The sequence below is a fragment of the Nerophis ophidion genome, linkage group LG14 (assembly GCF_033978795.1).
Source record: "Nerophis ophidion isolate RoL-2023_Sa linkage group LG14, RoL_Noph_v1.0, whole genome shotgun sequence".
NCBI lineage: Eukaryota > Metazoa > Chordata > Actinopteri > Syngnathiformes > Syngnathidae > Nerophis > Nerophis ophidion.
Genome location: NC_084624.1, coordinates 49,109,644 through 49,135,068, shown reverse-complemented (window position 1 = coordinate 49,135,068; position 25,425 = coordinate 49,109,644). Strand labels below are relative to the sequence as shown.

Genomic DNA, 25,425 nt, shown 5'->3' with positions numbered 1-25,425 from the left:
TCATGATAAATAATTAATAATCAAATGTACTATGTTATCATGATAAAGAATTAATAATCAAATGTACTATGTTATCATGATAAGAATTAATCATCAAATGTACTGTTATCATGATAAGAGTTAATCATCAAATGTACTATGTTATCATGATAAAGAATTAATAATTACATGTACTGTTATCATGATAAGAATTAATAATCAAACGTGCTATGGCATGATGAAAATCAAACAAATGTACTATGTTATGATAATAATTATTCATCAATTGTACAAAGTAAGGCTTTTCTTTTTTTGATTTTCAAAACCTTTATTATAAATTCTTTATATATAAGTATGTATATATTAATTTATTTTTATGTATATTATATATTTGTATATATATTATTAATATTCAATATTTACATACAATCATAGAAAAAATAATGTACAAAAGCAGTACAAAATGGGGCCAGGGGGTTGTAAACTCAATAAAGCGAGTAAATAAGAATGTCAAATATATACAAATATGTGTAAAGCCAAAGGCTCACACAAGTTCCGTAAATAATCCTAATTTGGAGCACAGCATCATAGTTTTCACAGGTTTTTGGTTGTCAGAGGTAGGAAGCGTTTTAAAGTCAATTTCTAATTCTTTTTCAAAGGCACAAAATACAGGTCGAGTATTGAGAAACTTACATTTATGAATATAAGCCAATAGTAAGGTTGCAAAGACAAAATTCATTTTCAAATGTTTTGACATATTGTAACGTAAGGCTTTTCTCCACTTACCTTTACGGGTGTTGCAGCGTCATGCCGGTGCTCTGCTCCTCCTCCTCATCAACTGAGGTCCTCAGTGGGCGATTGGGAACAAAAAGTAGCAATGATTGTCACACACACACACTCGGTGTGGTGAGATTATCCTCTGCATTTGACCCGTCACCCTCAGCCCCTGAAACATACCTGAGGGCAGGTTGCAGGTGAGTGCAGATAGTGCGTGATGCAGCGATGAAGTACCTGCTGTGTGTGTGTGTGTGTGTGTGCTGTATTTGTGTCTCTGTTGTATGCCAGATGGACCCGACTGATCACACATGAAGCTGAACGCTTCACTGGCTGTGACCTGGATCTGATGGGAGAATGGAGACCATGGTCCCAGGTGGTGATAAGGCCTACTTGATATAAATAGTGGCCAATGAAGAAGCCCTCGTCAAAATGAGGTGAGGGTACGGAGGGAAGGTAATAGAAGTATTAAAAGAAGAACAAAACTAGATTTCAGAGCTAATAAATGCACACTTAGTCAATAACAACCAAAATAACAGATGATTGTTGCTGAGGTGTTTTTGACATGGAGTATAAACTCCTGAACAAAATGAATGTACATACAGGAGTATCTCGGGTTTCGTTAATCGGACAAAGACAGAATTGAAAATAGCCGACGCAATTATTACTTCAAGTAATAATGTAAATGCAAATAATCGCTTCCCAAACATCTGAACAGAAAACACATTTACTTTGGAATACTTATAGGTTTAATCAACAAGATGACTTTGCTAACTATAAAAATGTGCTGCAATTTTTTTCATGAAAGAAACTGCCGTTCTAAATGTGTCTACTAGACGCGGCAATAGCTACTGAGGTATGACCCACGTCACGCTGTTTAAGATGGCGTGTCGGCTGACTTTCTAAGCGCTCTCTGGATTGGCTGCCACAACTCCAGGTGCAAACAATCAGCTTCTCCTGTTGGGCTGGCTGCACAATACCTTCTTTCATTGGAAATCATCCACGTAAAGGATAAAAGAACAAAACGGTAAGATGCAAAAACTTAACATGACCGTCATCTTTGTTATTGGGTATATTTTTTGGTCTGTAATATTTCTTATCAGCTTATATGAAATGAATGCTTCATTATGTCATCTTTTTGGGAGAAGGCCAGGCTCTCCTCTGTGTGACGAGTCACGATATAATGTGTGTGTGTGAGAGACCTTGTGCCATGTCACTCCCCCATATGCTTATCTGTTCCCTCAGCCATACTCAGTTTGTCTGCTCGTCCAGGGAATGACACTCGCACTCTCTCAAAAGATGAACACACAATTCAGTATTTAAATGAGCAAAACCAGACTTCTGCTATTAAGTTGCAGGAAAGCAGTGTGAGAAATTCTGATTCAATGATACTGCCACCGAGTGCTGAAATGGCTGTATTGCAAGCTTGTTTTTAGAACAGCTTGAGTAAGGTGTTGATAAATGGAACAAGAGTTATCAAAGTGAAGTACGGGGATCCCCTTCCCGGGGGTTACAATTTGGGTGTGACCTCCCTTCCTCACCCGAAAACTGACTATCAGGAGCATTTTTTGTGGCTTTTTCTGATCACCCCAACACGGTTTAGGGCGTCTGCATGAGGTAAAAATCTATGAATTTTGCATTTTACAAGTTTGCTTTGAAGGTTTGTAGATATTTTCTTTATTTTTATCTAGCCGCTACACCTCTGCTAAGGTTTTCTGGTGCCTGCCCACTGGTGGCACACTTTGGAAACCTCTGGCATAGAATAAATAACTATATAGTAAACAGAAATAACACAGTAACACAACAACCATTAGACATGCGTGATATGGCCTAAATTCTGTGTGTGTGTGTGTGTGTGTGTGTGTGTGTGTGTGTGTGTGTGTGTGTTACAGTACAGGCCAAAAGTTTGGACACACCTCATTCAATGTGTTTTCATGACTATTTACATTGTAGATTGTCACATCAAAACTATGAATGAACACAAGTGGAGTTATGTAACCAACACAAAAAGGTGAAATAACTGAAAATATGTTTTGTATTCTAGCTCATGGTGAGAATGCCAAAAGTGTGCAAAGCAGTAATCAGAGCAAAGGGTGGCTATTTTGAAGGAACTAGAATACAAAACATTCCAAAAAAATGGAATGTTTTGTATTCTAGTTTCTTCAAAATAGCCACCCTTTGCTCTGATTACTGCTTTGCACACTTTTGGCATTCTCACCATGAGCTTATATATATATATATATATATATATATATATATATATATATATATATATATATACACACACACCTCTTTATTGTATTAACTATTTGCTTGCCTAACAGAATAGTTATTGCAACATCCAGTGGACAAATTTTGAACAGCAGTTTGTTTAGCTTAAAAATGCAGCTGAATTTTACACTTAGCTAACTCATCTCAGGAGCCGGATTGAACCTCTCGCTTTTAAATAGACTCTGTCCCTGGAGAGGTACCAGTCTGGAGGACACTAGCTGTGCTAAGTGGTGTTCTGAGGTGGACCACTCCTCTATGCCATAAATGAAGCCTTCCTAAGGACTGGACTCTCACATGATCATAAAAATATACCCACTTGGCATCCATGGCAGTCGGTTAATCAGGAGGAGGGTCCCAAGGTTTCTTCCTTTTCCCATTTCAGACTTTTGGAGTTTTCCCTTGCCCACATGTGGGCTCAGACCAGGGGATGTCGTTATAGTTTGCACAGCACTTGTGATGAGGGGCTATACAAACACACTTCTTATTGATTGATAACACATTCGTACAAAGCAAATATGAATGTTGATCCACTTGCATTCTTACGTCATTTAGGCTGATTTATGATATTTTGGTCATTTTTCTGGAGTGACTAAAAATATAATGTTGATGTTTTTGCTGTCTTTGCTCCACTTATTGACAGAACCATTGTTTAACTTCTATTAATGAACAAACTATTCACTCCATCCCTGCAAGCAACTATGTCAACAAAATACCCCAGGATGGCTGTCACTGCAACACAAGCTGATAATGCACCCATAATACCCACATACCCTTCCATGTTTCCTGATACTGCACCCATAATACCCACATACCCTTCCATGTTTCCTGATACTGCACACATAATACCCACATACCCTTCCATGTTTCCTGATACTGCACACATAATACCCACATACCCTTCCATGTTTCCTGATAATGCACCCATAATACCCACATACCCTTCCATGTTTCCTGATACTGCACCCATAATACCCACATACCCTTCCATGTTTCCTGATAATGCGCCCATAATACCCACATACCCTTCCATGTTTCCTGATAATGCACCCATAATACCCACATACCCTTCCATGTTTCCTGATACTGCACACATAATACCCACATACCCTTCCATGTTTCCTGATAATGCACCCATAATACCCACATACCCTTCCATGTTTCCTGATAATGCACCCATAATACCCACATACCCTTCCATGTTTCCTGATACTGCACACATAATACCCACATACCCTTCCATGTTTCCTGATACTGCACACATAATACCCACATACCCTTCCATGTTTCCTGATAATGCACCCATGATACCCACATACCCTTCCATGTTTCCTGATACTGCACACATAATACCCACATACCCTTCCATGTTTCCTGATACTGCACACATAATACCCACATACCTTTTGGAGGGGGGCCTGGCCTGCGGGCCTGCCGCGGCGCGGGGTGTGTAAGGACCGGCCTCGAAGCCAGCGGCAGGTGGGTAGATTGCCCAGCTGGGATTTGTTAATTAATCACCTGTCGCCTTTACTAGCATCAGTTGTTGGAGTTGGAGTTGCTTGTGAGCAGACGCCTAGAGAGAGGTACGCCGGAATGGAAAAACATATATTGCTGGAAAGCAAGCCACCCCCGGGGGTTTATGTCAAATTAAAGACTTGATTTAAACTGTCTACCGGACTCCCAAAGATCTGTCGGTGTCATTAGAACCCACCACAAGAGGGAAAACTCTACATCTGGCGCCCATCGTACCAGACGTGCTGTTGATGGAAGCACCCGACCCCCTGGCAGCGTTGGCACGGATACCTGCAGAGGTGACAGTGGCGAGCCAGCAGCAATTAGAGATGGTCCGACTCCAGGTAGCCCAGCAGAGTCACATACTACAATTGCTGGCGGAGCGGGGCCGTCGACATCAGCGGCCATCTCCGTGCAGCGGATGACGAAGGCAGAAGAACCCCAGGTGTTCCTCGACATCTTCGAGGTCACGGCGGCGGCGTGCAGATGGCCCGAGGAAGAATGGGGTGTGCGACTACTGGCGGGTTGCAGCGGGGGGCGCTTAGCCTACCGGCGGCCTCCTGCATGCACTTCCCGCACCTGAAGCGGGCGGTGCTGGACCGGACCGACTGCACCACGGAGGACCACCTACCCCGGTTCTGAGCGCTGCGCCTGGGACCAGAGGACCGCCCGTTCGTGGTAGGGAAGCAGCTGCGGTATCTGGTGACACACTAGCTGCACCCGGGGGACAGCGACGGCCGGATGGTGGAGCTGGTCGTCTTGGAGCAGTTCTCGGAGGTGATCCCGGCGCGGACAACGGCCTAGGTCTGATACCACCGGCCCCAAGACTTGGCAGCTGCAGTAACGTGGGAGGGAGATCATTTGGCGGTGCACCGCGAGGCGCGGAGGGAGAAGACTATGGAGGCGTCCAGGGCCGGCACCGCGCAGGCCACGCACGCCCCAAGAGAAGGCGGCACGGCACAACTGACTCTTCTGTTTGTTGTCTGTTTTGCAGGTCCCGACCCGCCCAGTACCGGCGCTGCGCGGGTTGCGCCAAACAGAACTTTTAAACAGCCTTGTCCTTCCTTGCAGGTCCTGGCTGCTGTGGATACAGTACTTCCCGCGCAGATGGCCCCTCAAATGCCTGGGCAGGCGTGCTGGAGGCGTAGGCAGCCCGGTCACGTGCGTCAGAGCCCCCTGCGCTTGGAGGGGAGGCAGGTGATCCGGGTTGTCGGCCCTCCGGCACCCTCCCCCGACCCAGGTAAGATGTACTGTATTCTGGTAAGGTTACAAGGGAGTACACACCAGGCGATGGTGGACTCGGGCTGTGAGCACTCCATGATCCACCAGAACCTGGCTTTGAGGCAGGCAGCACGGGTGAAAATTAGATGTGTTCATGGGGATGTGCAAGAATACCCCGTGGTGCTGGTGGGTATTGCCGGTGCAACAAACAAAAATACAGTGTCAAGGTTGCTGTAAGTGCACACCTTTCGCACCCCTTAATCCTGGCTACAAATTGGGCGGGGATTGACGAGTAAGTGACGCAGTGTGCTGGGGTGCGTTCACGACCGTTAGGAGAGGGGAATATCTGCGCGGTTAATCAGAGATAGAATATACACAGTGAATAGTCACACTCAAACAGGAGAGGAAATCACCCAGTTGTTGGTGCCGAAATGCGGTTGGGAAATTGTTTTCCAGGTGGCGCACTTTCACCCCTTGGCCGGACACCCAAGTTTACCACCTCCACCTCCTGAAAGCATTGACAGAGGCGGAGCTTGTTTCCATGGTGACGGCGGTCAAGGAGAGGGAAGAGCTCAGACTGGAGGTCCCGCGCTCAGCCCAGCCCTTCCTTCTCCTCTGTGATAATCACCTTACACCATCACAGAAAGAAGATGTTGCAAGGCTGCAGAAACGCTTTTCTAATGTTTTGTCTTCACGGCCCGGCCGCACGAACCTCTTCCAGGATCATATTGAGACCAGCCCGGGTTTGACGGTGCGGTTTCGGCCCTATAAACTGCCCGAACATAAATGCAAAGTGCTTCGGCAAGAATTAAAATCTATGCTGGAGTTAGGGCTAATAGAAGACTCACACCGTGTGTGGTGCAGCCCCATAATTCTAGTAGGGAAGAAGAATGGGTCCGTGCAGTTCTGTATGGATTACCGCAAGGTAAACGAAGTGTCAAGTTTTGACGCCTACCCAATGCCTCGGGTCGACGAGCTCCTGGATCGGATGGGCACTGCTCGTTTTTTCACGACACTGGATTTGACCAAGGGCTACTGGCAGATTCTCTTGTCTCCAAAGTCCAAAGAAAAAACGGCATTCTCCATTTCAGAAGGATCATACCAATTTGTGACTACTTTTCGGGCTGGTTTGGTGCGCCCGCCACGTTCCAGTGCCTCATGGACCGGGTGCTGTGTCCCAATGCTGCATATGCTGCCGACTACCTGGATGATGTCATCATCCAGAGTGACCGCTGGGCGGAGCATATGCAGAGAGTGGGGGCGATGCTGTAGTCACTGAGAGGTGCGGGGCTCACCGCCAACCCAGCGATGTACGCGGTTGGCCAGAGGGAGGTACTGTATCTGGGGTACCACTTGGGAGGAGGAGAGGTGCGCCCGCAAATAGACAAAACAACAGCAATTGCGGCCTGCCCGACTCCTAAGACAAAACAAGAGGTTAGGCAGTTTTTGGAACTGGCGGGTTACTACCGGAGGGTTCATCCCCCGGTTTGCGGACCTGACCAGCCCACTAACTGACCTCACCCGAAATGGTGCTCCAGATCTGGTCCGGTGGACAGAGCAGTGCCAGCAGGCGTTCGTGAGGGTGAAGAAGGCCCTCTGCGAGAAGCCGTTCCTGCACAGGCCTAACTTTACTCTGCCGTTCTCTTTGCAGTCTGACGTGTCGTGCAGAGGGCTGGGAGCTGTTTGTCCTAGCAGGTGGGGGGCATCGAGCGCCGGGTGCTGTGTACATCAGTCGAAAACTCTCAGACCAGGAGGCGAGGTACAGCACGGCGGTGAGGGAGGGCCTCGCCATCCGGTGGGTGGTTGGTGCTCTCCAGTACTACCTCCTGGGGCTCTCATTTGTCCTCTGCTTGGACCACAAACCCCTCCAGTGACTCCACCGCATGAAGGATGCTAACACGCGGATCACCCGTTGGTATCTAGCTTTACAACCCTACATCTTCAGAGTGATCAACAGGCCGGGGGTGCAGATGGCCGTGGGCCTGCCGTAAAGCGGGGTGTGTATGGACTGGCCTCAAAGCCAGCGGCAGGTGAGTCGATTACCAGCTGGGACTTGTTATCTAATCACCTGTCGCCTTCATTAGCAGCAGCCGGACAAAAACACGTTGTTGGAGTTGGAGTTGGAGTTGCTGGTGAGCAGACGCATAGAGAGAGACACGCCGGACTGGAAAAACATATATTGCTGGAAAGCAAGCCACCCTCGGGGGTTTATGTTAAATAAAATACTTGATTTAAACTGTCTACCGGGTTCCTGAAGATCTGTCGGCGTCAGGAGAACCCACCACAAGAGGGAAACATATACAATACCCTTCCATTTTGCTGTTACTGCACACACAATACCAACATACCCTTCCACGTTTCCTGATACTGCACACACAATACCAACATACCCTTCCATGTTTCCTGATACTTCACATATAATACCAACATAACTGACATCTTTGCTGATACTGCACAAATAATACCAACACACCCTTCCACGTTTCCTGATACTGCACATATAATACCAACATAACTAACATCTTTGCTGATACTGCACAAATAATACCAACACACCCTTCCACGTTTCCTAAAACTGCACACATAATAAACTGCTATTTGCATTTTTTGTTCTAAAGCATGTTTTTGTGTTGCAGCGTTGGAGTCCTCCAAGCAGCTGAAGTCATGTACATGCAGAGGAAGGCAGCAGCAGTGTGCAGCTGTGTGTGTGTGTGTGTGTGTGTGTGTGTGTGTGTGTGTGTGGCGGCTCCACGCCAGCAGAGAGAGGGAGGGGAGTGCAGGGGAGGGGCCGTGTAGCCAGAGCTGGGCATACATTCACCGGGAAGCATCGTAGCCACGAGCCAGCTTCCACCGGGATAACGCGATGGTCGCGATGCAGGCATCCCCTAATGTGTGTCCTTCGGAGTGGATCTGCTGTCTGGACAAGAGGTGGGTGAAACTCGGTCCTCGCGGGAAGGATGGTAGGGTTCCCGTCACCACTCCCTCCTCCTCCTCCTCCTCCTCCTCCTCCCCCAGCGGGCCTGATTCATTCAACCGCGTCAGCGTGATTGATCACAACCGGCGATGTCTGCATGTGCAGTGTGAGCGTGCGATGCAAGGCAGTCTTTAAATGCTGCTTAGCCTGCTTGGTGCACGTCTGCAGGAATGGTCAAGGCGGATTTCTATTCCACATGTTGGGTTATTCCATACAGAGGTGGCGCTGTGTTGGTGCTCACTGCACTGCACACCTTGGAGGATGCACATGTTGTACTGTGGATGTGCCTTTTAAACACTCCATGTTAGGGCTTCTTTAATATTGTTCATTATTCCATCATGCCATAATGCTCTTTAGTCATTCTGTAATTGCAATTAAGGTGGAGGGAAAACAGCTGCTGCTGTGCCCTAATCCCTGTAGTGTGTATACATGAAACAAAAGAGAGGCATGCACCCTACAGCTGCACACCCACACATTCAGCTCACACCTCACGATGACACATCCTCACGTTACCATTAGCAACGTGAGCCACGGTCACCTGCGTGGAAGATGTAGCATTCACTGAGAGGGGTGTAATTGTCACAATGTCTTTGCGGACAAAATCAGGCATTGGCGCCGCTGCTTTGTTGCAGTAAAAACAAGACATTTCCCCGAAGAGAAGACAACCCTGAATATCTTTCTGGTGGTGCATGAAATAACTGGAATATAAACAAATATTCCGTAGCTGCCTGGTAGTGGTGTGATGGCACTTCTTCAATCATCTGACACTTGGTGTCACAACTGCGCCTGTGTGGTGTGCTAACTTGGCTGCATGTCACCATATGGTGTGTGTGAGTGACAGGGAGAAAAGCTCAGACTTAAGGAGGAGTCGTTTGGCGTAACTTGTTGGTGTGCATCTCTTATGTTTGCCTCAATACTATACTTAACAAGCAAACTAACATTTGTGTTCAAACTGCACTCAGGGCCGCAATTAAAGATTATTTTAATAGTCGACTAGTCTGCGATTTTTTGGGGGGGCGAATTAGTCAACTAGTTAAAGGATTACTGCTCATGATCTGCTGTACATGTTTGAGTTTGACGTTGAGCCGCCCACTTGATTTTAAAACATTTTATTGTACTAACCCCGTTTCCATTTGAGTTGGGAAATTGTGTTGGATGTAAATATAAACGGATAGGTGATATCCTTTAGAGATTGATGTCGGTTTTTGATACAGTGCCGTCTGAGGGATGGAAGGTCACGGTCATTCAATGTTGGTTTCCGGCCATGCTGCTCACGTGGAGTGATTTTTTTTCCAGATTCTCTGAACCTTTTGATGATATTATAGACCGTAGATGTTGAAATCCCTAAATTTCTTGCAATTTCACTTTGAGAAAGGTTGTTCTTAAACTGTTTGACTATTTGCTCACGCAGTTGTGGACAAAGGGGTGTACCTCGCCCCATCCTTTCTTGTGAAAGACTGAGCATTTTTTGGGAAGCTGTTTTTATAGCCAATCATGGCACCCACCTGTTTCCAATCAGCATGCACACCTGTGGGATGTTCCAAATAAGTGTTTGATGAGTATTCCTCAACTTTATCAGTATTTATTGCCACCTTTCCCAACTTCTTTGTCACCTGTTGCTGGCATCAAATTCTAAAGTTAATGATTATTTGCACAAAAAATAACGTTTAACTATTTGAACATGAAATATGTTGTCTTTGTAGCATATTCAACTGAATATGGCTTGAAAAGGATTTGCAAATCATTGTATTCTGTTTATATTTACATCTAACACAATTTCCCAACTCATATGGAAACGGGATTTGTACATTCAACAGTGAGCTTATATTACTGATGATCAAGTGTTTTTTTACTTTATTCCGCAGTGACAAATAAGTGCTGTAAACTTGACGTTCAGTAAAAAATATTTGTATCTAGTACTATTCGAGTTTTAGTTGGTTGTAATCGTTTACTTAATTGTAAAAACATTGCTGGCGGTCCGTCAATTAAAATGTTATTGAGTGACCAGTCGACAAAAACACATTTTTAAGTATGAATTTTTCTCCCGGTGACCCCAAAAGGGACACGCGGTAGAGAATGGATGGATGGGACATTGTCGATGATGTCGACTAATAGTTGCGTACATTGTACTTTTTACCCCCAAAGGCAGACTGTACTCAATCAAATAGTCCACAGTTCACGTCATTATTTCTGGTAATTTCCCTACAACACCAATTTTAAGCATTTTGTTGATGAATTCTAGTCTTTTTAATTAAATTGTTGTTGCATGTTGAACCTCTTGCTTGATAGAATGCCAGAAAGATGCACAAAAATTGTGAGACTTGACTCTTGAAAAGTATCCTGAAAAGAAAAAGGAAAACATTAATAAAAAAAAAGTTGGCCAACTCTAATAATTAATTCATAATTGGAAAAGTGAGCATGACGGTGTTGAAATAATGCATCCTGGCAATAAGTGATGGGTGCCGGTGTGTCTTGCGAGATTAGATTTTATTGTGCGTCACTCGTGGTGCACTTCTTCATTCCATCACAGCACAACATTTGTGTTGATGTGTGTTGTGAAGAGTAATGGAGGCACAGGACAGAGTTTAAGATGGCACCATATATCTGTCCAAAGGCATTTAGTACAGCGGAGTATGAAATACGAGATAGAATCTGATTAGTTTTGTGCCATCAGGCCTGAGGAGAGATACTTGTTGGTCCTGTCACCACCACCCTGCCCTACATGCTCATTGGGATTTCCACCATCCTTTCTGGAGACAATTAGAACCATGACACTTGCTGTAATAGAAAGCACAACAAATACAATATTTATTGGTTTATGCAAATCAGCTGTCGCACAATTTGCATGAAAGTTGAGGATAATATAGTACAACTGTGTTTGTACACATTAATATTCAGTGTCACCTACAGATTCACAGGTTTGTGATGACTGTTGTGTTCATAGTGTGAGTCTCTGCTCCTGTCGAGTATTAGTGTGTGTTTGTGTCACATGCTGCTTGGCTGCCACATAGGATGGAACCGTATAAATGTGATTGGTAAACCGTCATAATGGTCACATGGAGAGTGTCCACATAATGTAGGATGGAACCGTGTAAATTCTGTTAATAATAATAATGTAGTAGTATACTTTTAATTGAATGCAAATAAATAATCTAATAATATTTTGAGGACTATAGTTTCAGTAAGTGGATAAAAGCAGGCTTTTTCATTCATTCATCTTGGTGATGTGCAAAACAATTGTTCTTCGCTGTGCTTCTTTCCCATCAAACATGTTACCATCATACATGGTACCATCAAACATGGTATCATCATACATAAGGTACCATCATACATGGTATATCAAACATGTTACCATCATACATGGTACCTTATGTAACGGATTTCACCACAGTGAGCTTCTCTTTAGCCAGAGTTAGTTTGTTGGTGGGGTCTTGTTCGCCTCGTTGCATTTCCCGCACTCGAGAGAAGGCTTCAGTTTCAGGTGCCGGAATAAGTTTGTTGTGCTGCTGTCTTTTTTTAAGCAAACCTTGCAGTGTGCAGTCATCTGTTCTTCAACTGTTGCCGCAAAACCAAACTACTGACACGACTGACATATTTTTGGGAACAAACAGCTCGCTCTCTTTAGCATTGGCCATGTTTTGCTTGGTGTGTGAATGTTTGCTAAAGAAAAGGGGCGGCATAAGGTATTTTTAAAAAATATTTTGCAACACATAACTAATTTATCATTAAAATCGATGTATGGCATAGGCTTACAGCATATATGGCAATACAGATTTCGGGCCATGTCGCCCATCCCTCAAGCATTTGGCCCAATTAGCAGTTTGATTGTAGCCTCAGTCCAGCAAGGTGATGCATTTGTAAGTGTTATTCTCTGCAGTCATGACGACAATAGAAGGGGTTGTGGCGTTGATGGCCGCAATTGAAGCGGCAAGTTCTCAGGTCACATCGGGCTTACACTAAAGAGAGCGGCAGATTGAATTAGACAGGCACAGAGCTCAAAGACCAACAGAATTATGAACTAGACAACAACCAACTGACAAATGATATTCTTTTTTGACGGCATATTCTGACTGCTGATAGGTGAGGGGTGATGCTGGTAGGAGCCCTTGCACCTCGAGCAATGGAACGGTCTGTGCACCTTTCTAAAGCATTAACCCGGTCTACTGGGATGCATTTCTCCGTAGACCGAGTGCCATTTCATTGGCATCAGGAGGAGGATGCCACAGTGAGTCACGGCCAAAAGAAAACAGACCACAGCTGTAATGGCCCTGAGCTCATGGCAGATGTTACAGGACAGTGTTGTGTTTATTTGTCCCTCCCTTGAGGATGCACAACTAACAACCCCGATGGGACAAGAGTGAGTTGTGTACAATCAGCTGTGCCTGAGAGCTTGCACAATAAAGGGAGGTTGGCTTTTAATGGATGTGGCAAAAGGGACTATGACAGAAAAAGGACAGCTTGAGGGAGGGATGTTTTCATCTTGCTTGTCTTGTAGTCAAAGAAGAGTGGTGATTTAAAGAGGTTTAATGTAAGCGTGAATAGAGGAGAGGAGACCGGAAGCCTTCAGTGCCCTGTGTATGAGCGCACACATGCACGGGTGAGTCACGAGGAAAAAAAAGAAGTGAATGAGTGACGCAGTGTGTGTGTGTGTGTGTGTTTTACTCTGTGTGCCGTTCCAACACCACATTGATGTGAGAGCATCAACATTCTGTTCTACAAACTTCAGCATGTGCTCAGACTTAATAGCATTACAAAACAAATGAGGTCTTAAAGCAACACCCTGTGGGAGGTCTGAGACAAGACCAAGTGGCCGCAGCATTTAGACCTTAAAGTCGCACTAGATTGACCGATGTCAGACGTCAATATTCAGCATTTCTACATCTGTTTGTAAATCCTGCACAATTAGCTGATTTCATCAAGACATGAAAGATGTGTTTTAAGTCACATCCTCTTATGTGGGCTTTAACTCTTAATCACCGCTCTTTTCTGCTTAGGCCGTCGGAGCGCTCAGGAGAGGATGTGGATATTATTCTGACCAGATTGAGAGAGGTCAAAGCCTTCCACAAGTTTCCACCTCCCCTCTTGCTGCAGATTTGCACCTGTGCCTTCTATGAATGTCTGGAGAAAGGCATCACATGTATGTACACACACTGCACACACTCCATGTTTTATCAAGGACAGTAAATCATGATACACCATGTCATAAATGTGAGTACACTATGTCAAAAATGTGAGTACGCTCCTAACATGCCAGCAAATTTATCTTCTCTAGGGACTGTTTCACTTGAGATGACTGAATGGTCACATTTTGTGGTGCAACTAGAATAGAATAGAATAGATGTGAACTTTATTGTCATTATATTTGCATATAACGAGATTAAAGACTCCAACTTAAGGTGCGGTAGTGGGAACAAATATGGGGTGAATTAAATGACATAAGAGGTAATAAAGGAAAAACTAACAATTGAAATAAAGAGACTACTATCCAATAAAAATAATAAGCAATTCTGTACAATATACAAAACACTATAGAAGTACAAAATACAAATACTGTACAATATACAGAGCAAGACAGGAGTACCGAAGTAATAAATAACAATCAGAGACGGACGTATCGCACTGGAAGGGTAGTATTGCACAGTAGGGTATTAGGGCATTATATTGTACAGGGGTGAATTATTATTATTATTATTATAAGTTAGAGTTCAGCATGGTGACAGCTTTGGGAAAGAAGTTGTCTCTGAGCCTGTTTGTTCTGGCTCTGATGCACCTGTAGCGCCTGCCTGATGGTAGCAAGTCGAACAGGTGGAAGCCAGGGTGTGTGCTGTCCTTGGTAATGTTTTTTGCTCTGTTGAGGCAACGGGAGTTGTGTAAATCCTTCAGGGAGGGCAGGGGACAGCCGATGATTTTTTGTGCCGACTTTATGACCCTCTGAATCGCCTGTTTGTCTGCTTCAGTGCAGCTGGCGTACCACACTGTTATGCAGTACGTCAGCAGGCTCTCGACAGCCGAGCGATAGAAGGTCACCACTACAGTACATCTATGATATCCTCCTGACAGCCAGTGGATTTTGGCCTATTAGTTTTGTTAGAGTTAAAACTTTCAGAAAAAATAGCCCTGTTATCCACCAATGTCCACTATGGGTGCCTGGTGGGATGCACTGCAGGTCTCTACAACCTTGTCTAGTTTGACTCTAAAAAAGCATTTTGCAATTACAGCAACGGCCGATCACATATTTTATGGGTATATTTTATCGGTGGCCGATCCATCCCTAATGTGAACAACCTCCATCATTAGTTCCCGCTCAGTCGAAGGTGTTTTCTAACATGTGCTTACAGTGTTTCGACAGGGAGACATCGGCACCAGCTGGTACGCTGTTCTGTCTGGCTCTCTTGATGTCAAAGTGTCTGAAACTGCCAACCACCAGGTGAATATATCCTAGTCCAGACCACACACACACACACACACACACACACTAAAGCCATCACCTATGACTTTTGTGGCCACTGATGCTGCATGAGCTGATGTTTCTATGCTTCAGCTTGCAGGAGCGTGCAAAGGAGGCCAGGTTGTACACAGAGTATTTGGAGAGGAGTGGACTTTGGAGAGAGGACATTGGAGATTTGTTTCACTAAAACGGGCTAAGATAGAAAGCCCATCCATTTTGAATAGTCATTTTGCGTTTCTGTGTCAATATTTGAAAGGACAACTTTCTATAGGATTTACAATATTTTTAGAATACAAAGTGAAGCCTCCAGCTTTTTCCAATTAGAGATATTTACAGAGAAATGTGATGAATGTACAAACCCTGTTTCCATATGAGTTGGGAAATTGTGTTAGATGTAAATATAAACGGAATACAATGATTTGCAAATCCTTTTCAAGCCATATTCAGTTGAATATGCTACAAAGACAACATATTTGATGTTCAAACTCATAAACTTTTTTTTTTTTGCAAATAATCATTAACTTTAGAATTTGATGCCAGCAAATCGTGACAATGAAGTTGGGAAAGGTAGCAATAAATACTGATAAAGTTGAGGAATGCTCATCAAACACTTATTTGGAACATCCCACAGGTGTGCAGGCTAATTGGGAACAGGTGGGTGCCATGATTGGCTATAAAAGCAGCTTCCCAAAAAATGCTCAGTCTTTCACAAGAAAGGATGGGGCGAGGTACACCCCTTTGTCCACAACTGCGTGAGCAAATAGTCAAACAGTTTAAGAACAACCTTTCTCAAAGTGACATTGCAAGAAATTTAGGGATTTCAACAGCTACGCTCCATAATATCATCAAAAGGTTCAGAGAATCTGGAGAAATCACTCCACGTAAGCGGCATGGCCGGAAACCAACATTGAATGACTGTGACCTTCCATCCCTCAGACGGCACTGTATTATAAACCGACATCAATCTCTAAAGGATATCACCACATGGGCTCAGGAACACTTCAGAAAACCACTGACAGTAACTACAGTTCAACGTTCCATCTGTAAGTGCAAGTTAAAGCTCTACTATGCAAAGCGAAAGCCATTTATCAACAACATCCAGAAACGCCGCCGGCTTTTCCGGGCCCGAGATCATCTAAGATGGACTGATGCAAAGTGGAAAAGTGTTCTGTGGTCTGACGAGTCCATATTTCAAATTGTTTTTTGAAATATTCGACATCGTGTCATCTGGACCAAAAGGGAAGTGAACCATCCAGGCTGTTATCGACGCAAAGTTCAAAAGCCAGCATCTCTGATGGTATGGGGGTGCGCGGCACCGCTGCTGCCCAGTGCACCCCTCACCTCCTAGGGGGTGAACAAGGGGATGGGTCAAATGCAGAGGACACATTTCGCCACACCTAGTGTGTGTGTGACAATCATTGGTACTTTAACTTAACTTAACATTAGTGCCCAAGGCATGGGTAACTTACACATCCGTGAAGGCACCATTAATGCTGAAAGGTACATACAGCTTTTGGAACAACATATGCTGCCGTCTAAGCGCAGTCTTTTTCATGGACGCCCCTGCTTATTTCAGCAAGACAATGCCAAGCCACATTAAGCACGTGTTACAACAGCGTGGCTTTGTAAAAAAAGAGTGCGGGTACTATAGAGCGTTTTCCGTTCGGGCTCCAGTACTCTGGAATGCCCTCCCGGTAACAGTTCGAGATGCTACCTCAGTAGACGCATTTAAGTCTCACCTTAAAACTCATCTGTATACTCTAGCCTTTAAATAGACCTCCTTTTTAGACCAGTTGATCTGCCGCTTGTTTTCTTTCTCCTATGTCCCCCCCTCCCTTGTGGAGGGGGTCCGGTCCGATAACCATGGATGAAGTACTGGCTGTCCAGAGTCGAGACCCAGGATGGACCGCTCGTCGGGACCCAGGATGGACCGCTCGCCTGTATCGGTTGGGGACATCTCTACGCTGCTGATCCGCTTGAGATGGTTTCCTGTGGACGGGACTCTCGCTGCTGTCTTGGATCCGCTTGAACTGAACTCTCGCGGCTGTGTTGGAGCCACTATGGATTGAACTTTCACAGTATCATGTTAGACCCGCTCGACATCCATTGCTTTCGGTCCCCTAGAGGGGGGGGTTGCCCACATCTGAGGTCCTCTCCAAGGTTTCTCATAGTCAGCATTGTCACTGGCGTCCCACTGGATGTGAATTCTCCCTGCCCACTGGGTGTGAGTTTTCCTTGCCCTTTTGTGGGTTCTTCCGAGGATGTTGTAGTCGTAATGATTTGTGCAGTCCTTTGAGACATTTGTGATTTGGGGCTATATAAATAAACATTGATTGATTGATTGATTGATACTTTCCTGCCCCGCCTGCAGTCCAGACCTGTCTACCATCGAAAACATGTGGCGCATTATGAAGCGTAAAATACGACAGCGGAGTCCCCGGACTGTTGAAGGACTGAAGCTCTACATAAAACAAGAATGGGAAAGAATTCCACTTTCAAAGCTTCAACAATTAGTTTCCTCAGTTCCCAAACGTTTATTGAGTGTTGTTAAAAGAAAAGGTGATGTAACACAGTGGTGAACATGCCCTTTCCCAACTACTTTGGCACGTGTTGCAGCCATGAAATTCTAAGTTAATGATTATTTGCAAAAAAAATAAAGTTTATGAGTTTGAACATGAAATATCTTGTCTTTGTAGCATATTCAACTGAATATGGCTTGAAAAGGATTTGCAAATCATTGTATTCTGTTTATATTTACATCTAACACAATTTCCCAACTTATGTAAAAACGGGGTTTGTACATAAATGAGCGTTTATTAATTTGAGGCCCTTGTTGGATGCAAACACCATTGAGGCAGTGGTGTGCCGTCAGGACCAGCAAGACCTTCTCTGCTGGCCTAACATAACCACAAATCATAATCATGATTAAAGATGAAAGTATTTTTTTATTTACTTTCCCTGAATATGTAAAAGTATTCATATTCTCTTCATGTCATATTGTGCTCCTTCCAGTGCTGTTGTTTTTACTTTATAGAGTTTGTATCCAATCAGAATCCAACTAGCTTATGTTGCAATGCTGTACCAAATCTGCCCGGGGCCTTCAGAATCAACAACGTGTGCGCACTGTTAGTGAACGGGGGACATACAGTTGATAGACAGTTGTGATAGCCAATCAGATCACGCGTTGTTGTCAGTAAGGTCTTGTAGCTGGCCTAAGGCCGATACAGATAGTGATGTTATGAGCCAGGTAACATAAGAACTCAGTTTAGGTTGTTGAATGTCGACATGCCGGTAGCAGGATGTTTTAGGTAAGCACGCTGTGGAGTCAACTTGAAGAAGTCGGCCAACACGCCTCGTTTATGATTAAATATATTTGCAAGGCCATTTTCAAGAAGGATAATTAAAGAAAAACTTCATCTTGTGAGACCATGTCAGCCAACCCCGGCAGCTGGAATGGCTTCTACAGATTGTGAGTTCAGATATTTGATTTCTTTATTTTTCACGTTAAAAATGTTTTTTGCTATTTTAATTTTGACATTACCTCATCAGATAGGTTTTAATTGCTGAGGCGGGTTTCTTGATTTAGAAATGTGCCAGAAAATAACCCGTTTTGTGCAAGACCCGGTAGTGTGGAAATGTGTTTGTGTATAGTGTTTCTCCAACAATGGTCATGTGGTGACATCAATGATGGTATTTTGAGAGGTCCTCATTGAAGTCGGACATCACTGAAGGCCTAGGTGGGAAACGCACAACCCGCCACTGCATTTAAGCATTGGGTTTTGTTTACTTCAAGTAGAATCTGCAGATCCTTCACTTTTGTTGTTATTGCTGTGCTGTCTTGTGCGTGTAGGATGCAGTCACCATCTGTACGCTGGGGATTGGGACAGCCTTCGGAGAGTCCATCTTGGACAACACGCCGCGTCACGCCACCATCGTCAGCAGAGAGACTAGTGAACTGCTCCGCATCGAACAGAGGGAGTTCAAGAGCCTGTGGGAGGTGAGGCGAGTGAAAGGAGTGTGTGATGTGAGCTGAGATGTCCCAAAAATGCTTGACATGAGACCTTCAGACAAGCCTTTTTAGGAAGATTTCCTTCACCAGGTTGTACAACTCCTTCGATAGCTACTTCTTGCATGTAGCCATTTCTGAGGATTGAAAGAAAATGGAACAAAAACCAAAAAGTATCGATCCATGGCTTTATTCTTGCGTCACTGGGTTCTGTCGTGTTTGTAATACTATAGCTGCCCTCCTTTTTGAGCTTTGGTTTCCCCAAGGCCTCTCCACTCACGAGGTTGCTTGTCCTTGACAGAGCAGCTGCTCCCACGATGCAGGAGTGGCCATCCTGCTTTTATTTGGCTGCATCTAAATCCATTTTGTTAAAAGGTGCAAAGCTCCTGGCCAACTCCTCTGCTTCTAATGTTGCACGTTTTTCAAGGCTGATGAGCACCAGGGGGTTTATCTTCTGAGTCCATGGGAAGTGCATATCTGTGTTTTTTTGATTTGCCTCTGGAAAAACAATTTTTTGTTATTTTTCAGATACAGTACCAACAAAAAAAACACACATTGGGCCTAGTGTACTAAAATCCAAATACCATGCGCTAAACAGCGTGTGCAAACTACAAAACTGCATGTACTATTAGTGTGCGTGTTGTGTGTGTGTGATCTACTAAGACTGCATGTACAATTGATAACTGGTGCAGACTTAAATGAGATTTTTGCGCGTACCACACAGCTGTCACCATGGAAACATTCATTTACTTATTAAATCATTTATATACGACTGCATTTTCTCCTGGGAAGCACGGTGACAGAGGGGTTAGTGCGTCTGCCTCACAATACCAAGGTCCTGAGTAGTCCTGGGTTCAATCCCGGGCTCGGGATCTTTCTGTGTGGAGTTTGCATGTTCTCCCCGTGAATGCGTGGGTTTCCTCCGGACATGCACCTGGGGATAGGCCCCTCCCACCTCCAAAGACATGCACCTGGGGATAGGCCCCTCCCACCTCCAAAGACATGCACCTGGGGATAGGTTGATTGGCAATACTGAATGGTCCTTAGTGTGTTAATGTGAGTGTGAATGTTGTCTGTCTATCTGTGTTGGCCCTGCGATGAGGTGGCCACTTGTCCAGGGTGTACGCCGCCTTCCGCCCAATTGTAGCTGAGATTGGCACCAGCGACCCCGAAGGGAAAAAGCGGTAGAAAATGTATGGATGGATGCATTTTCTCTGACTTAAAGGGTAACTGCCTTTTTTTGGAATTTTGCCTATTGTTCACAATCATTATAAGAGAGGAGAACCCACCAGTGCCTCCACGGAAATGCCCACCTCTACCTCAAAGAACTGCTCACCCCCAAATCCTCCACACGACACCTCCGTTCCGGACAGACTAACCTCCTCCAACTTCCAAGGTCAAAGCTACGAACAATGGGAGACCAGGCTTTCTGCTCCGCCGCCCCCAGTCTGTGGAACTCTCTCCCTGACCACCTGAGGGCACCACAGACTGTGGATGCTTTTAAAAACCCTTCTTTTTAAAAAAGCCTTTTTTTTTTTTAGATATATGTGTGCTAGTTGTAGCTATTAAGCTGTTTAAGTTGTTATTTTATTATCTTTTTTTTGTAATACACTCTGGCACTTTGAGGTTGTTTGTTTAATGTAAAGTGCTTTTTGCAATTAAAATCTATTATTATTATTAAAAAGACAAAAGTTGTTTTTTGGGGGTTTTTTAACATGTAAACATTGGTTCATTCTCGATGGCAAGCAATGCAGCTAATGTTAGCAATCAATTCTACCTCTAAATCACTTTAAAAATGCATTCAAAAACCGTCAACAATACTTCATTTATGTTCTGTAACCTGTATAATAACAAACTGTAGCAACATTGTTATTGTAAGAGTAAACACTGAGGAACTCTTACTAGCGTACTAACACTTCGACATGCTACGGTATGAGCCGTAAAAGCTAACTCCAGCAAGAGATAAGCTAGCTTCTACTACAACATGAAACAGGTTTGAGTTTGTAACACACAACACTGTGATAGAACACCAAGCTGACAAACATGAACAATCATATTACAGTATGTGTTATTTCATGTTTTGTTTGTACACAGCTAGCCAGACCATCATCGTGGATGCCCTCATTCATCCAGGTCATTCTACTTTCTCCAATTTTTTCGGCCTGGATTCACAGTCCATTTTCTCAGTTTGTAGCTTGTAGCTTTGATGTAAGCTTCCTCGCTACATGGCTCTAAAAGTAGCTAAGCCACAGAAAAAGCTACTCGTTAAAAAAGTAGCTAAGCTAACACCAAGCTAGTGGAAATTGTAGTTGATCTATGTAGCTTAGCTACATGTAGCTTTCTACTGTCCTTTACTGCTTATATCGTTTTGATGACTTCTCTACTCCCTTGTAGTTATATTTTTCTTGCGTATGTAATATCTTCATTTTTTTTTTTTATCATTTCTGTAGTGTCAGCACTTTGTGAGATTTGCTGAAGAGGGCAGGTGTGTGATGTCATCATTGTGTTTGTGCACACACTATTGCAGGACATAAAACCGGAAAGCGAGCCTGGGGTGCTTGCTTCAGTCTCTCCGCAGCAAAAGGCTCTTTTGTGTCTTGTCTTTGTGCGTGTGTGGCAAAGACTAGAAAGGCAGCCGTGTGTTTGAAGACAGGATAAAAGAAACCAGCGCTGATGCGGGCCAAAATGACACAAATAAAACAGGAAGTAAATACAGGGTCGTTTTTAATACCTTTTTGTTCCATACAAATTCAAACTAGAATTTGTATAGGAGCGGTATAGCTCGGTTGGTAGAGTGGCCGTGCCAGCAACTTGAGGATTCCGGGTTTGATCCCCACTTCCGCCATCCTAGTCACTGCTGTTGTGTCCTTGGGCAAGACACTTTACCCACCTGCTCCCAGTGCCACCCACACTGCTTTAAATGGAACTTAGATATTGGCTTTCACTACGTAAAAGCGCTTTGAGTCACTAGAAAAAAGCGCTATATAAATATAATTCACTTCATTTCATCCTCTGTGTCTTTCTTACACCTCACATTTATTTTGGCCACGTCTGCTCTCTTCTGTTGGCCTTGTTGGATATTTTTTCTCTCTCTTCCGCCCCTCTCCATCCTCATTATCCCTTTCCATCCCCCTCGCCCTCCACAGCAGCTCAGTAACGCAGCGACTGAGATCCCGGTGGCAACCTGCACTGGGATCCCAGTGGTAACCTGCACTGGGGTCCCTGTGGTAACCTGCACCGGGATCCCTGTGGTAACCTGCACTGGGATCCCTGTGGTAACCTGGGAGAGCAAAGTGCTTTGCTTCTCGGCTGGGATGTAGCGGCTGGGAGAGCGAGAGAGGGAGAGAGCGAGAGGGAGGGTGGTTAGTGTAGTGCAGGATGCGATGATGCGGTGTGTGTGAAAGAGCACGGTGCAGCTCTCCCAGGTCCCACATTTAGACAAAATCTGGGTTTTTCTTCAGGTAAGTTTGGAGCCTTGTCTGCAGCTGTGTGATCATGTTATGTGGACTACTTGTTGATGCATGGCTGTTTGTGTGCACATCTGCTGAAAGTGTGCTCACAACGTAGGTTGTTAGTAGTGACCTTGTTCATCTAGCCTGCCTGCTAGTTGTTGTGCATGTAAATGATCTTGGCTATACAAAGGGCTTTGTTTTGACACACAGTAGTGGTGTCTGCTTGGCAGACCAATGGATGACGCTCATCAAAGCAGGTCACTTTCTGTAGGAAGCACTTGCCGTGAATGTCTTTCTGTCGGGTTCTTTATCATCAACTTAGGTACAGATTTTCATTTTATGGAAATACAGAGAAGCCTGCATACAAATGTTTTGACACCTGCTTGTGTGTGTTTGGTTGCTTAGAAGCATCGGCAGAGCCTTGCTGGACTGTTGGCCCCCCCTTATGGAGCCATGGAGAGTGGATCCAACAATGACCGTGAGTAAACTAGCACCGGAATGAAAGACACACTAAATTGGGGTCATCAACAGGTTGCCCGCAGGCCAAATCTGGCCTCCCCAACTGCTAATGAAGACACTGGACAGCTCAATATATAATCTATATTTACCGTATTTTTCGGACTATAAATCGCTCCGGGGTATAAGTCGCACCTGCCAAAAATGCATAATAAAGAAGGAATAAAACGTATAAGTCGCACTGGAGTATAAGTTGCATTTTTTGGGGAAATGTATTTGATAAAATCCAACAGCAAGAATAGACATTTGAAAGGCAATTTAAAATAAAGAATAGTGAACAACAGGCTGAATAAGTGTACGTTACATAATAATAATGGACTAGATTTATATCGCGCTTTTCTATTGTTAGATACTCAAAGCGCTCACAGAGAAGTGGGAAGCCATCATTCATTCACACCTGGTGGTGGTAAGCTACATCAGTAGCCACAGCTGCCCTGGGGTAGACTGACGGAGGCGTGGCTGCCAGTTTGCGCCCACGGCCCCTCCGACCACCACCAATTATTCATTCAACATTCATTCACCAGTGTGAGCGGCACCGGGGGCAAAGGGTTAAGTATCCTGCCCAAGGACACAACGGCAGCGATTTGGATGTTAATAGGTGGGAAGCGAACCTGCAACCCTCAGGTTTCTGGCACAGCCGCTCTACCCACTACGCCATGCCGCCCCTGAGGAATAAATAAGCAACTGCTATGTTAACCTAACATATTATGGTAAGAGTCATTCAAATAACTATAACATATAGAACATGCTATACCTTTACCAAACTATCTCTCACTCCTAATCCTTAAATCCCATGAAATCTTATACGTCTAGTCTCTTACGTGAATGAGCTAAATAATATTATTTGATATTTTATGGTAACCTGTAATAATTTCACACATATGTCGCTCCTGATTATAAGTCGCATCCATGGCCAAACTATGAAAAAAACTGTGACTTATAGTCTGAAAAATACGGTACATTCTGTGCACATTCTCCAAAACTGGGTCTTAAAATGATGGTCTAGAACAAATGTGCTGTAAATATTGTTAAAATGATTCCTTTTTGACCCGAATGAAGAGTCACTTTGCCAATAAATCTGGGTATTAGGGACATGCCGATCCATCTGCAACCAAACAGCATTGGCCAATTTTTGCAAAAAAGTAAGTGATCCCCGTTGCCGATGAATAAAGCAAATACACAGATCCTATCTGACTGACACTATTTGTAATCCCCCGGCTGACAAAGCTGTTAATTAGCAGGCAATTGCGTTAATTGCGTGTCTCCCTACACAGTGTGGAGCCGCTTCCTTAGAATAATAATAATCTCCTCCATTACAAGAAAAAAAAAAGCATTTCTTAATGTCTAAAGTAACATGATCAAGTACCATTATCACTGGAGGACAAGGCTGAACATTTTACACACCCAGAGCAAGCATGCTAATAGATGAGATAACCGCTAAACTAGCTTAAAGAAATAAGTGCTTAGTAAATGGAACCCCCTTGCAACAGGAAGTAAGCAGGAAGCAACAGGAAATGAACAAGTTGAGGATAATCCAAAAAGTGTTAGTGTGTCAGTATTGTCAGAGTCAGTACACGACACGTAGGAAGAGGGCGGATCCATACAAAAGCTAGCGGTGTCAATACCATTGATCTAGTCAGACTAGATCTGACTAATCTAAGTCTATGAGCATGAATTGATGAGCCACACTTGGGTGAGAGGATAGATCCTCTAGACATCTAGACTAGATCTGACACCTAGGTTGGTCAGATCTAGTCAGACCTAATCTGACTAATCAAAGTCTATGATCATGAAGCGATGAAGCCTACTTGGATGAGAGGTGAAACTTCTTCTAAGACAAATCGAACCGTTGAATTAAATAGCTTGATTTCAGAATCAGAAATACTTTGTTAATCCAGTTTTCAGCACAATCCCATTCAAGAGCATCTGATGAGGACAAAGCATAGTGAGCTACATACGAGCTAAACTTCACAGTCAATATGGCAGCATTAGCTGCAATATATACGTTTCTTCTGTTCTAAGGCCGGCATCATATAAACACACATTTATATCATACATACATTCTAATAAATATTGACAATAAAACAAGATAAAATGAAGACACGGCTACAAGACTGGTTTGTCTTTAACTAGTGTTTTTCTGAAAGTGGAATAGTTGACACAGTTCTTAATAATAGTGTCTAACTAGTGTTTTTCTGGAAGTGGAATAGTTGACACAGTTCTTAATAATAGTGTGTTTCATGCCTCTAACTGAGACAACTAATGTAGTCCTACG

At 44.0% G+C, this 25,425-nt stretch overlaps 1 protein-coding gene across 1 annotated transcript in view; it reads left to right on the top strand.

The window, feature by feature from the left end:
* The first annotated feature begins 811 nt into the window (after positions 1-811).
* The window catches only part of LOC133568788 (rap guanine nucleotide exchange factor 4-like), a 60,600-nt gene continuing 35,986 nt past the window's right edge, over positions 812-25,425 (top strand). Inside the window, exons 1-7 of the mRNA XM_061920926.1 lie at positions 812-953; positions 1,045-1,190; positions 8,391-8,682; positions 13,723-13,865; positions 15,067-15,155; positions 19,027-19,173; positions 23,040-23,112. Coding sequence (XP_061776910.1) covers positions 8,618-8,682; positions 13,723-13,865; positions 15,067-15,155; positions 19,027-19,173; positions 23,040-23,112 — 517 coding nt within the window. The 5' untranslated portion in view covers positions 812-953; positions 1,045-1,190; positions 8,391-8,617. The remainder of the gene's footprint in view (positions 954-1,044; positions 1,191-8,390; positions 8,683-13,722; positions 13,866-15,066; positions 15,156-19,026; positions 19,174-23,039; positions 23,113-25,425) is intronic.